Source organism: Daucus carota, chromosome 9 (genome assembly GCF_001625215.2).
Source record: "Daucus carota subsp. sativus chromosome 9, DH1 v3.0, whole genome shotgun sequence".
NCBI lineage: Eukaryota > Viridiplantae > Streptophyta > Magnoliopsida > Apiales > Apiaceae > Daucus > Daucus carota.
This window is the reverse complement of record NC_030389.2, coordinates 24,346,272-24,359,593: the sequence shown is the minus strand read 5'-3', so window position 1 is coordinate 24,359,593 and position 13,322 is coordinate 24,346,272. Positions and strand designations below refer to the sequence as shown.

The 13,322-nt window shown below is 37.7% G+C and overlaps 1 protein-coding gene and 1 pseudogene across 1 annotated transcript; one reads left to right on the top strand and one right to left on the bottom strand.

Moving 5' to 3' along the window:
- Window positions 1-3,225: 3,225 nt before the first annotated feature.
- LOC135149517 (probable alpha,alpha-trehalose-phosphate synthase [UDP-forming] 9) lies at window positions 3,226-5,315 on the bottom strand (annotated as a pseudogene).
- Window positions 5,316-5,683: 368 nt separating this feature from the next.
- On the top strand, window positions 5,684-7,201 carry LOC135149516 (uncharacterized). The gene has a single exon (XM_064085244.1). The coding sequence runs from the start codon at window positions 5,684-5,686 to the stop codon at window positions 7,199-7,201; it is 1,518 nt and encodes a 505-aa protein (XP_063941314.1).
- The last annotated feature ends 6,121 nt before the right edge of the window (window positions 7,202-13,322 follow it).

The following is a 13,322-nucleotide window of genomic DNA, read 5'->3' as shown; positions in this document are numbered from 1 at the left end:
TGTTGTGGAAAATGAGACGGGAGATGAAAGTGATGACACTTCAGAGGTAATATTTTATACTTATTATGTACACTTATTCTTTATTTGTGATTATTTTATTATTAATTAGCTGTTTGTGAAATTATATGAACCTATTGGGTAATTTTGTGTAAGGGGTTGCATTTGATTTTGCACTTATTATGTACATTTTTTCTTCATTTGTTGGTAGAGGCCTCTTAACTTAATTAGTAATCAAGAATATAGATAAAAAAGAATTGTTAATGCTTTCTTTTTTGAGAAATTTTAAATGTTTTGTGTGGTTAATTTTAAGTTTGTTTTGTAAACGCTTATTCATTTGTATTAGGCTAGACACAATTTGCATGCAATAATTATGTCTTAAAATTTCTAAATGATTATTTTTTTTTATTAAATTAACAATATCACAATATATCTGTGCGCCAACTTTACTTACTTTTCTCATATCTGTGCGCCAACTCATTCAAGTTCTATGTTGACACATTATAGGAGAGGTTTGATATTGCATCAGAAGGGGAAAAGTGGGTGTACGAGACACTTAATTCATCCTGGAGAACACACAAGTCCCGTGTCAAGCTGATGCATTACTCCCAATTTGACAATGATGAGGAAAGGATTCAAAACAGGCCGGATCATATTCCGCTCGAGGATTGTAAGATGCTGTTGGACTAATGGGCGGACGATGGAGTTCAGGTATATTTATAAGGTGGCAAGTATATAGTTTAGAAATTAATTTGCTGGATGCCATTTGATATGGAAAGTAAAATATGATAACATTGTTTTGGTAACAAATTTTGGCTGAGGATAATAAGGCTCGTCACAATATGTATGTTGAGACACACACTCTCGGTTGCAAGAGTCTTGCTGAGCTTAGAACAACACTGGTATGAACATAAACAACTTGAGTACCCTATAGCTTTTAATAATTTGTCATAAATATTTGTTAATTGATGATGTCCGTAATTTGTAAGAAATAAAATTGAGTACCTTGTACCTTTTTCTTATATTAATTTATAGAGTGTTGATAATCGCCAGTTTGATGTTACTTTTGGATAATTGCCATATGAGTTTATAATAGGCACAGACTTCAATAATATTTGAAGGTAGATTAGGCACTCTAAATCTTCTGCATTTAAATTTTTATTGGATTAAATAGCAGTTTGGACTTGGTACGCTAATTTGAGTTTAGCTTTGAGTTTGGCAGTTTTTTAATTCTATTTTTAAAAATGCACTCAAATTATGTAATGCCCAAATTCACAGTTGTTAAATTCAATTTTAGTTTAATTAGTTTGAAAAGTTCACGAGTGAAGTGTATGTTCCGATTACTTCGATTTTTTTGACACGAGTACAAGTTAAGTCCAAAAGCAATTAAGAAAAAAATTATCTTCTAAAGTATATATATTTGAACTCATTTTACCTCTACCTTTGTACACTTGACAAAACTTTCTCTTGTAGGAGTCTGTTGAAAAGATAACGAAAGAAGGAAATGATGCAGCTGAGCTCGTTCCCAAAAAGAAAAAGAACCGGCCAGATTGGTTGGTGGGAAGGCAAGGTAAAACAGCAGCTTCGACAGAAACTCCAGTTGATCCGGTTACACAATCTACAGTCGAGGAGCTGCACACAAAGATTGCTCAGCTAGAGAGTGAGATGGGAGCGAAGGTCAATACAAAAGTTCAACATAACATGGCCTGGTTGCTGAAGAAACTCGGAGAGGCAAATCCGGGTCTGAAAGTTGACATTACTCATGACTTTTGTGCAACTGTTTCTAGTGATGGAGATGAATTTGGCACTCCAATCACTCCTGGCACCGCTTCTGGAACCGCTCCTGGCACCACCCGTGGCACCACCGACTCTTTAATATAACTGTTTCTACGTAAAACTTAGTTAATATGAATTTGTCTTCCTTCATTTTGTTGTCAGATTGTTTTGATGTTGCGTTTCTTGAATCGTTTGGATGGGATTGTTTTATGTTGGAGGATGGTTGGATATTTGTTCTTTTGGAGTTTGGTATTTGTAGTTTAGGTGGATGTATGGTGGGAAGTTTGGATGGATGTTTGTTGGATTGTTTGTTGCATTATTTATATTTTTAATGGGAATGCTCCAAAAACAATGCAGGCATTGCAGAAAATTTTCAAATATGTGTCACAATAGCTCATTTTAACGTTACAGCTGATTAATGTTTGTGCTACAGTTAGTCCACTTAGTGTTCCGAAAGCACCTTTTTACTGTTACAATAGGCACACAAATGGTGACGTGGCAGTCCACGTGTAGGACCCACACGCTGACGTGGAGAGTGATGGACCCACCAACATGATGACGTGGCTATTTGGGACCCACAGGATGACGTGGCAGCGGAGGCCCCACCACGCTGACGTGGCTTTGTGGGACCCACATGCTGACGTGGTAGTGCGGGACCAACAAGCATGTGGGTCCCACGTCAGCATGTGGGTCCCACGTGCTGACGTGGCGGGTGTGGGTCCCACATGCTTACGTGGCTGAGTGGGACCCACATGCTGACGTGGCCTCTGTGGGTCCCACATGCTGACGTGGCAGGTGAGGGTCCCACATGCTGACGTGGCTTTGTGGGACCCACATGCTGACATGGCTTCTGTGGGTCCCGCATGCTGACCTGGCCTCCGTGGGACCCACATGCTGACGTGGCATATGTGGGACCCACATGCTAGCTTGACCGGTGGAATGTGCTCTTGTATCAGTGGTTTACCGTTACAGCATCCCCTTATTATGTTACAGTAGGGCGCTGCGTAACGTTTTTTGGCTGTTACAGTTGATTCCAGTTTGTGTTACAATAGGGGCCAATTGTAACGTTCGCAAACGTAACGCCCATTGGTGTTACAGTAGCTCTATTGTAACGGATTTTGGCCCTATTGTAACATGACTTGGGCATTACAATTGGCCATCTATGGCGTAGTGGATATAGTCTCAAAAATGATAAATGTTATTAATTTAACAAGATTATTAATTCAATGAGGTTTAATATACAATATCTTTATTATGCTGGGACTGTTTTTTTTAAATATCCATTTAAAGTGGGCTATACATTTTTACCAGTTCTGTTTTTGGCCAAATACAAATTTACAAGCATTAGTACATAGTAGTAGGTCTGATGCTGACTTTACAAAAAAGAACTTGCTATATTACATTTATATATGCTCCTATACCAATGTTCACGAACACTATGCTTGTCAGTTGTCAAGGAATACTTGGCGGATTTTCAGCGGAGCTTGGCTGCGTACTCGAAACATTAGCAACCCACTGGAGTAGCTTCTGAACTTCAAAACTATCGTCAACAAAGTACTTGGCCTTGCTAGGCTTTTGCTCCACAGTGCAGAAAAAGATTTCCGGAACAGCAGGGACCACCACAGATGAAACAATTTTCAAAGTACCGTCGTACATGTCTCCAATGCAGAGGATGAAATCAGGGATCTCACCATTGCTAACCATTGTCGCGATTACCTTTTCTGTGACCAAGCCTTTGCTTGCATCCTAAATATTTTAGGTTGCTAGTTAAGTAAATTACTGTACAATGCACAGCGAAGACCGAAAGAGGGAGACGAGAGACACATACCTGTGGTTTAAGCTCAACAATATTTTTTCCCTTTCTAACTACTGCAGGTTCGTTAGCAATGACGTGTTTACAATGATCGGACAATTCCTTTGCCTGCAAGGATTCAAAATCATGATCTGCATCTTGACGGTGCCAAACCAAAGCACTTTCTTTGACTTCGATGGTGGAACCATCCGTGACTTCTGTATATGAATTTATTATATGCTCCACTGTTGCCTTCCACTCGAGATCCACAACCAAACTAGATTGCCATTCAGAAGTTTTCTTCCACCTGCAAACCAAAGGCAAGAAGTGCCACTAGAAAAGGTCTCTAAGAAGTTTGTGAAGGAAAATACCTTATGAAGTACCCATGTTCAGCAGCTAGTCCTAGACCTTCACATGGAGCCAGCCACTCGGTTAAGGAACTTCTACCACTTCCACTAACGATAAACACAGTGTTCTTAGGATCATCACACAGAGTGATAAGAGCAGTTTCAGCTTCACTACTAAGGTTTTTCTTGGCCGAGGAATGAGGAACAAGGATGCCAACAAAGTCTAGAAATATAGCCCTCCTATTTGTCTAGTTGTACGCAGGAACTATGTTTTCAAACAATTTTTGAAAACATAGGGAGAAGGCAGCAACCTTAAATATGAAACTGAAGCCCATACCCCAACATTGATAATTATAGTGATCAAGACATGCTCTCTCCATGCTATGGACGAAACTGCGAGCCCAATACGCCACATCAAGAGACTGAACATAGCTATAGTTCTGCTCTTGTCTTAATTGCCTTAAAAAATCATCCATGGAGATCGTAGAACGCATAGCCTCAGCTACGAAACTAATACCCCATGGATTTATTCCAATTGTTCCACTCAGAGATGGAGAACAACCAACATATTCATAAATGATTAGCACACTTGTTTCGAGGAGAATATGACATAATTCCCCTAGCTTCATCCATAGTTGTAGAGCCCTGCCTGCAAACGAGATACATGTTAGGGACTAGATTCATTCCATCTCTTACAACATTTATTATGCAACATTCCGAGGCATCATAGTAGGCACTCTTTTCACATTGATCAACTGGTCGATCAATTAGAATCACTAGTTGATGACCACAAGAACCATAAATCTGATTAATCCTGTTAGCAGTTCCATACGTCTCCCATCTCACTTCCTCAATGTCTTCTCCTGAGCTTCTTTCAGGATTGATAATTTGAACAAGAACCACAATATCCCGCAAGTTTTCATACTTCCTCAATAGCTGCTCAGATGCTAATAACTTCAGACTAATTGCCTTGAATAAGTTCATGTCGTCTACACCAACAATTACATGGTTCCCCTTGAACTTCCCTTCGAATTCCTTGACTTTCACTGATGTAGAAGGAATATTAAGAACATTTTCAACTTTTTCCAAATGAATTCCTATAGGCATAATCTTGATATACACCGTGCGAGCACTATAATCCAGCCCAATTTGTTCTCGTTTGGACTCACAATCCAGTCCTAGCATTCTACTACAACATAAGAAGATGTGGCGAGCAAAATTGAAAGTATGAAACTCGATGAGATCATAGTTCAACAAAATCTCAGAATGTCAGCACTTACATGAAGTGTTCGATAGATCTCTGATGCAAGGACTGGACTATGGAGAAAGAATCCGAGTTTGGCCCTGTAGCGCTTATTTCTCAAGAACACAAAAACCGCCATGAGGTGATAGTCATGAATCCAAATATAATAGATAAATAAGATATTTTTTTAAGGTGCAGTTCTGCTCCCTAACTAATAGTAGAAATAAAGTAATGGTTATAAGGGTTCTCTAAAATATGACCCAAGTTAATAAATGTCTCTAACCAAAAAATGTCTACATTTTTAATGTGTTTTTTATACGCAATAAATTATAACTAATTGAACATCACTAAAATTATAGACACAATTGGGATAAAAAGTTAGGCACATTTGAAAACTTTACAAATATAAGGACAAATCCGACAGTGGCTTAAAAATCCAAATTTGGACCAATTCTAGCCTAAATCTTCTCAACGGGGGCCTGAATTACAGTCCAAATTTAGGCCACTTAGGCCAACACTATTGAATCCATGACTTTCTGGGGTTGTTTGGATGATTTGGTTCGGAGTATTACTCTAGATCAATTTTTATTTGTTGGTGGTGATTTTAATGGTCATATTGGTGCGAGAGCAGATGGGTATCAAGGTGTTCATGGTGGGTTTGGTTATGGTGTTAGAAATGACAATGGTTCGACGCTTTTGGAATTTACAACAGCACATGATTTAGTGATTGTTAACTCTTGTTTCCGCAAGCGTGATGACAATCTAATTACTTTTAGGAGTGGGGGACATGCCACTCAAATTGATTATCTTCTTATTCGCAGTAGAGATTTTAGATTTTGTTCATATTGTAAGGTTTTTCCAGTGGAAGCTTGTGCTTCACAGCACCGTCTTTTAGTCATGGATTTGTCTTTGGATGGCCCACCTATGGAGGGATTGAGAGTTGTTACACCTCGAATTCTGTGGCGTAATTTACATGGATCGAAAGTAGCAGAATTTAAGGACATGCTTGAGGGTTTTTTTAGGTTGGAAGATGATGTGGATCAAATGTGGATACGTATGGCTGATTTAATTCGAGGTGTGGCACGGAGGACGTTGGGAGTGGCTTTAGGGAATATAAAGGAGCAGAGAGAATCTTGGTGGTGGAATGATGATGTACAAGCCAAAGTGCAATTTAAGAAAGGATGCTTTTTGGAATTCATGTCGTGTCCAGAAGGGCCAGATCGGCATATAAAGCGGGAGTTATTTAAACTTGCAAAAAGAATGGCTAAACAGGCAGTTGCGGAAGCGAAAACTAAGGCGTATCAAGACATGTATAGGCGTCTAGGTACTAAGGAGGGAGTGAATGAAATTTTTAAACTTGCAAAAGCACGTAACAAGCGCAGTCAGGATATTGGTGCGGTTCGATATATAAAGGACGAGGGTGACCGGGTTTTGCTTTATGATGGGGATATTATAGCGAGATGGGGCAGGTATTTCTCTGAGTTATTTAACGCAGCTCGAGGGAGGGAGATTGTATTCGAGCAAGAGAATGTCAATGTTTCTGACAATGATGTTGGTATGAGTCAAGATATTACTATGGCAGAGGTCCGCGTAGCTTTAGGCATGATGGGTAAGGGTAAAACAGTTGGGCTTGATGAGATTCCGATTGAGGTGTGGCAGTGTTTGGGGGAACATGGGGTACGATGGTTAACAGCTCTTCTTAATGTTATATTTCGGACATCCAGGATGCCGAGTGAGTGGCGATTAAGTGTTGTTGTACCCATCTATAAAAATAAAGGTGATGCTCAAAGTTGTAGTAATTATCGTGGTATTAAGCTGCTTAGTCATACGATGAAACTTTGGGAACGAGTTATTGAGTGCAGGATTCGAAGAATTGTTACCATTTCAGTGAATCAATTTGGTTTTATGCCTGGGAGTAGGGGTGAGCATAACCGGATATCCGGTCCGGTTATGAATTATAAACCGGATATCCGGTTTTTCGGATCACTAAAATTTCATTCCGGTTCCGGTTTAACCGGATATCCGGATATTCGGATATCCTTTTAAATCGGATCGGAAAACGGATTCTCCGGATCCCGTTTCTTCTCCGAGAATAGACGGTATTACATTTTGATTCAAGAAATTTCTAATAATTAACTTTACTCTATTGCACAACTGTGAAAAGAAAAAGAAGCAGACTCCCATAAGAAAGAAATATGCAAGCAGAAGGTGTAGGCACACAAAAAATTTGGTAGAACTAAAGCAATGCAGAGAAAAGGGAACATTGTGTGGGGACGTCTTATGGCTGTGCACGCATGTGGCATGAGAGAAGCTATGCAATGTGCAATATGGAAATTAGCTTGCACTCTCAATATGCAAAGTCTAATGAATACTTATGGATTACTTGTTTTGATGGCAGACCCCACAAATAGGCTGGACAAGGTAAAAGTTTATGTAGCTAAATTAACTGATGCAACATGCAACATCAATTAGAAGATATAGCCAGGGACTGAATAGCATCATCAATAAAATGAGTTGTGAGGCACATATAACTTAAATTTTGACCAGAGGTCCAAGCATCTGTTGTTAAGCAAATTCTTGAAAATAATTTATTAAAATAATCCTTTAACTTCCTCTTCTCCTCAATAAAAAATAGTGTAACAATCTCTTGCAGCAGTGAAACGTGAGGGAATTAAAAATTCAGGATGCATGGCCTTGCAAAATAAGCGAAAACCTTCTCTCTCTACGAACATAAAAGGTAACTCATCCATAATTAGCATCTTTGCAAGCGCAGATCTAGAAACCTCTTGATTGAAAATCCAAGGTTTTGACACACTAATTGTCTCAGTAGTTCCATCTTTGTTAACAATGGTTTGAGATTCAAAATTCAAGATCTTTTGTTTTTTATCCAGATTAGCAGGTAACATCTTGCATCTCTTAGTGTGATTAGCTAAACAAGTAGTTCCATTGTCAGGGTTACAGCCAATCAATTTAGAACAGTAACTACACTTAGCCATATCTGGATCATCAGTTCTTTCATAATGGTCCCAAACAGGAGAGGCATTTTTTCGTTTACGAGAAGAATTGTCACCTCGTTTTGACCTTGATCGTTTCTCCTTATGACTTGACGAGACTTGAACATTCTTCTTATTTTTTTCCAAAGTGTCTTCTTCGTCACGCTTCTGTTGTTGGTTGGTTGTTTGTTTGCTGATTAGTTCCATCCTCATCTTCTAAATTTACTACGTCCATGTGATCATCAAGATGAGTTGACATTGTTCTTTATCTGCATAAAACCGTGTCTTAAAATTCTTTACTGATGCGTGAAACAAAAGAGAAACAATATATATATAAACTCAGAACCATGATCACTGATTCATTGATCAGATACTTACTTTAGATTTAAAAGTTATAACAAATAATATAATATACAATAATTATACATACCTGATATCGATAGCCGTAGGCGATGGAGTGATGCTGTATTGCTGTGAATTGTGATGGTTCTGGCCTCTGGGGTTCTTACTTCTTAAGGTTTAACGTAGACTAGTTGGGCACTGCTTAGCAGATTAGAATTTTAGATGGCTACGTGACCTAACAAAGTTTGATATTAGGTTAAATAATTTATATATATTATTTATAAAAATATTTTTTATATAAAAATAATAAAACCGGATCGGATCCGGATATCCGGTTTCTTGTATATATGTGATCCGGATCCGAATCCAAATTTCTAGAAAAAAACCGGATCGGATATCCGGTCCGTTTTATTCGGATCGGATATCCCAATTTTCGGATATTTTAAACCGAATACCGGACCGGAAAATCGGATAATGCGGATTTCGGATTTTTATGCTCACCCCTACCTGGGAGGTCCACCATTGAGGCGATTTATCTCATTCGCTGTCTTATGGAGAAATATCGAGAGTGTCGTAAGGATCTTCATATGGTGTTTATGGATCTTGAAAAGGCTTATGATAGTGTACCACGGGTCGTTCTTTGGAGATGTTTAGCAGCGCGAGGAGTGTCGGAGGTGTATATTCGGACCATACAGGATATGTATTCAGCAGTGGGGACGTGTGTTAGGACACCCGTTGGGGATACTCAGTATTTTCCAGTTGAGGTGGGTCTTCATCAAGGTTCGGTATTAAGCCCTTTGCTTTTTATATTTGTTTTGGATGTGATTACCCGTGACATTCAAGCTCCGGTGCCTTGGTGTATGCTTTTTGCTGATGATATTGTGTTAATCGCCGAGTCTCGAAGTGAGGTTAATGTGAAATTGGAACAGTGGCGTATGTCGTTGGAGGGTTATGGATTGCGTCTGAGCCGTTCTAAAACCGAGTATCTCTGGGCCAATTTCAGTGAGGAGATTCATGAGGCGGATGTTGCTGTATGTATTGCGGAGGGTCGTGTACCACAAACTAATACCTTTAAATACTTGGGTTCTATCATTCAGAGTAAAGGCGATATTTCTGCGGATGTTACACATCGTATTTCGACAGGATGGCTTCGTTGGTGGGCTGCTACAGGGGTGTTGTGTGATAAGAATGTACCTTTGAAGTTGAAGGGTAAATTCTATCGTGTAGCAATCAGACCATCATTATTATATGGTTCCGAGTGCTGGCCATTGAGAAAGGCTCAGGAACGTAGGCTAGAGACAGCGAAAATGCGTATGTTGCGTCGGATCTGTGGTAACACCATGACAGATCATATACCGAATGATACTTTTCGACGTCTTTTAGGTGTTGAGTCTATCTCTAAGAAGATAAGGGAGGGACGTTTACGTTGGTATGGACATGTTCGGCGTAAATGTAACTCAGCACCGGTTAGGAGAGTTGAACACATATCGGTTCGGGGTAAGAGAAAGAGGGGTCGGCCTCGTCGGACATGGGCTGATCAATTAAGTTTGGACATGGGAGCCTTAAATCTCACGGGTGATATGACATTAGATAAGAATGATTGGAGACGGCGTATTAGAGTAGTTGAGACTAGGTCTCGTGGCTCACAGAGATTATGAGGGTTATGGTGTATGTTTAAAGGGAGGGTTCAGCTCAGTCATTACCAGATGCATTAGCGCCAATCAAAAATGTTTGGGTAAGTCCCATGTGAAGAAGGCCATGGGCTAAGGTATTATATTTTTATTATAGCACACGCTATTTTATTTGTTGTGCACTAAGCCGGGGGTCTTCACAGAAACAGCCTCTCTACTTTAAGGGTAGGGGCAAGGCTGCGTACATCTTACCCTCCTCAGACGCTGCTCACTCACTGAGTATGTTTGGTTTGGTTTGGTTTTATATATTTAGTTAATTGATTGATTATATGTTAATATAATTATTAAATAGTAATAAATTACATTTAATATTTTTTACGTACTTATTATAACATGTATATATTAATTGTGAAATATTATAAAATTAAACTCTCTTAAAACTTATTAAATTCAAATTAACAATAGATTAAGTATAAAATAAAGATTACACTCAATAAAACCCAATTCCAAATATAATTTATACGAAAACATTATATAAACTAAAATTTCGAATATATAATATAAACTAAAATTCAAATTTAATCAAGTAAGAAAAGAGTGACATATGCAAGATTTTAATACCATGTACAGATTCAAAAATTAAATAAAGAACAAGCACGAGAAGGAACACAAGGGAAGTCAAGATTTTAGTGCAATTTATAGCAAATCCTTACCAACTCTTGTCTGTGATAGCATTACTCAAGAGGTTAGCCCCATCTTCAAACCAACAGAATATCAACTTGCCCAGAACCTTCAACATCAGCTGTCCGAAAAATCACCATCAAAACTCCCCTTAAAAGTATCAGGTGATGTCTTGAACTTACTCCACATTTCCATATACTCTGGATCACCACAAGTATGGTATATGTCTTGAATTTTTTCATTCAGAAACTTAATTATTAAGCTCTGAAAAGTTACCATTTAACTTACAAGTAACTTTTCTGACAATTTCAAGCAAGTACTTGATATGATTGTAGCCTGAATCTGCGCAAGCTTCCTTGCCAACACTGGAACACAGATCATAGACTCGTCAACTTTAGAGAACAGTGGATGGAAGCATACTTTCCGCGATTCATCACCAATCCAATTCCCTGTTTTATCTGACTTGCTTCTGCCCAACATTGACATCATCAGCTGTGACTTTGTCACGCAGTCCCTCCGGAGATTTATCTGATTTTGTATGTGCAGTCAGTGTCCTATATTCGCCTGTTTTGTCCACAGACTGCAACATTCGAATAGCACAGAAGTAGTAAAATCAATAGTTGCAAACGAAACATTCAATATAATATTTTTCCTATGGTTTTATGTACATTATTTATACCATAAACTTGTTCATATATATATATTTCCACCTTGTCAGTGAGCCGTAACTCTCGTGATGCTTCTTTCACAATTTTATTTCTCCATAAACATAATATGAAGTAAGGTAGAAAATCTATCAAAACATGATTTAGGTCGAATTAAAACTGGAATCTCTCTTCTTTTTTTCTTTACGAGGAACTACCCCATTACTGGGGGATCTCAAATATCGGGTTATGGACTGTCCGTCAACTACTAAGGGCAAGTGTGCTAGGCATCTCCTGAGTGAGTCGAATCTTGGTATACATGATAGTTATAATAATTGTGTAAGAATATTATATAAGAAAGTACCTCGCATCAAATAATCAACACCAAAATACCAAACAAGTGAGGCATGTGAAAACTATGTTGTACTTAAAACAGGTAAGCTGGTAATTGAACGTGCACGTTTTACCTTTATGTCTTCCAAAACCCATCAAATAATCAACACCAAAATACCAAACAAGTGAGGCACGTGAAAACTATGTTGTACTTAAAACAGGTAAGCTGGTAATTGAACGTGCAGGTTTTACCTTTATGTCTTCCAAAACCCGCCTCCTACGAACTGAACAAACAGTGCTTTTATCTCACGGAAAGCTAGAACCTAAAACTCTATGATGAATACAATTTCTGTGTGTCAAACAATGAAGCAATGGACTCAATTTATAGGGGTAAAAAAATGTAACCCCCAAGCTAATCGAAATTGTAACCCAATAAATTAATTCTCTAACCCCAATTTAAATAATTTGTAATCTACACAGTAATGAACAAATTAATCTTGACTCATTATTATAGGAGTCACACAAATTAATTAACAGAAGTTCGAAAATAAAGGCAGTCGAATATAAATGGTCAAAAATAAAGACGGAAGAATATAAATGGTCGAAAATAAGAACTATGACTAATTAACTGGTCCAAAACATATATAAGTTCCACCGGGGACCGGATATGACTGGTCGAAAATATCTCATGGAGAAAGTTTTTCCTCCTACTATATTGGTTGAAAAGATAGCGCCCGAAATTAACTCCTGAGTGGAAATTTTCCCACCATTGTTCTAAAAAAAAATTCAAAATGATTTATGTGATATTATTGGAGGCGATTCGATTTCATTCGAATATCTAAATTCAACTACAAAAAGGGAATGATATATTAATTTCGACCATATGATTCATGCTATTGTTCAATTAAATTCGATCAAAAATAAAGATAGACCAATTAAATTCGACCAAGTATGTTCGACTCTAATTGGTCGAAATTAATATGTATGTTCAATCAATTTTGCATTTTTTCTAATTCTAGGTGGGAAATTACTTTTTTTGCCTGAAATAATTTTTTGTGTTGAAAAATTCAAAATTCTAATCGTGATCGTTCATGGTCGAAATTACCTGGTCTAATATTTCGGTCAGAATTAATTAAGTTCGATCGTTTATTTATTTTTAACATGTTTAATTTCGAATAGTTGCAGAAAGGTCGAAAGTAAAAATATTTGACCGTTATTGTCGAAAAAAGAAGACTCCTATATCAATGTTGGATAATGAATTGCTTAATAAAATAGAAAGATGGATTCAAATGACATTCTAATGAAATGAAATTATAAATCAGAGATGGTTGGACGAGAGGTGGACTATAAATGTTGTATTAAATCTAGGTTCTTAGCAAGTTGTAAACAACAAAACTTTCTTATAGAAATTATAGTAATAATTTAGTTATTTTTATTATTTGAATAAAAGTTTGGGTGATTAAATTTTGAGATGCAAGATTTTGTGAATAGAGCATAATTATTTTGAGAAAATTTTAATTAACTATCGGAGATATGAGATTCG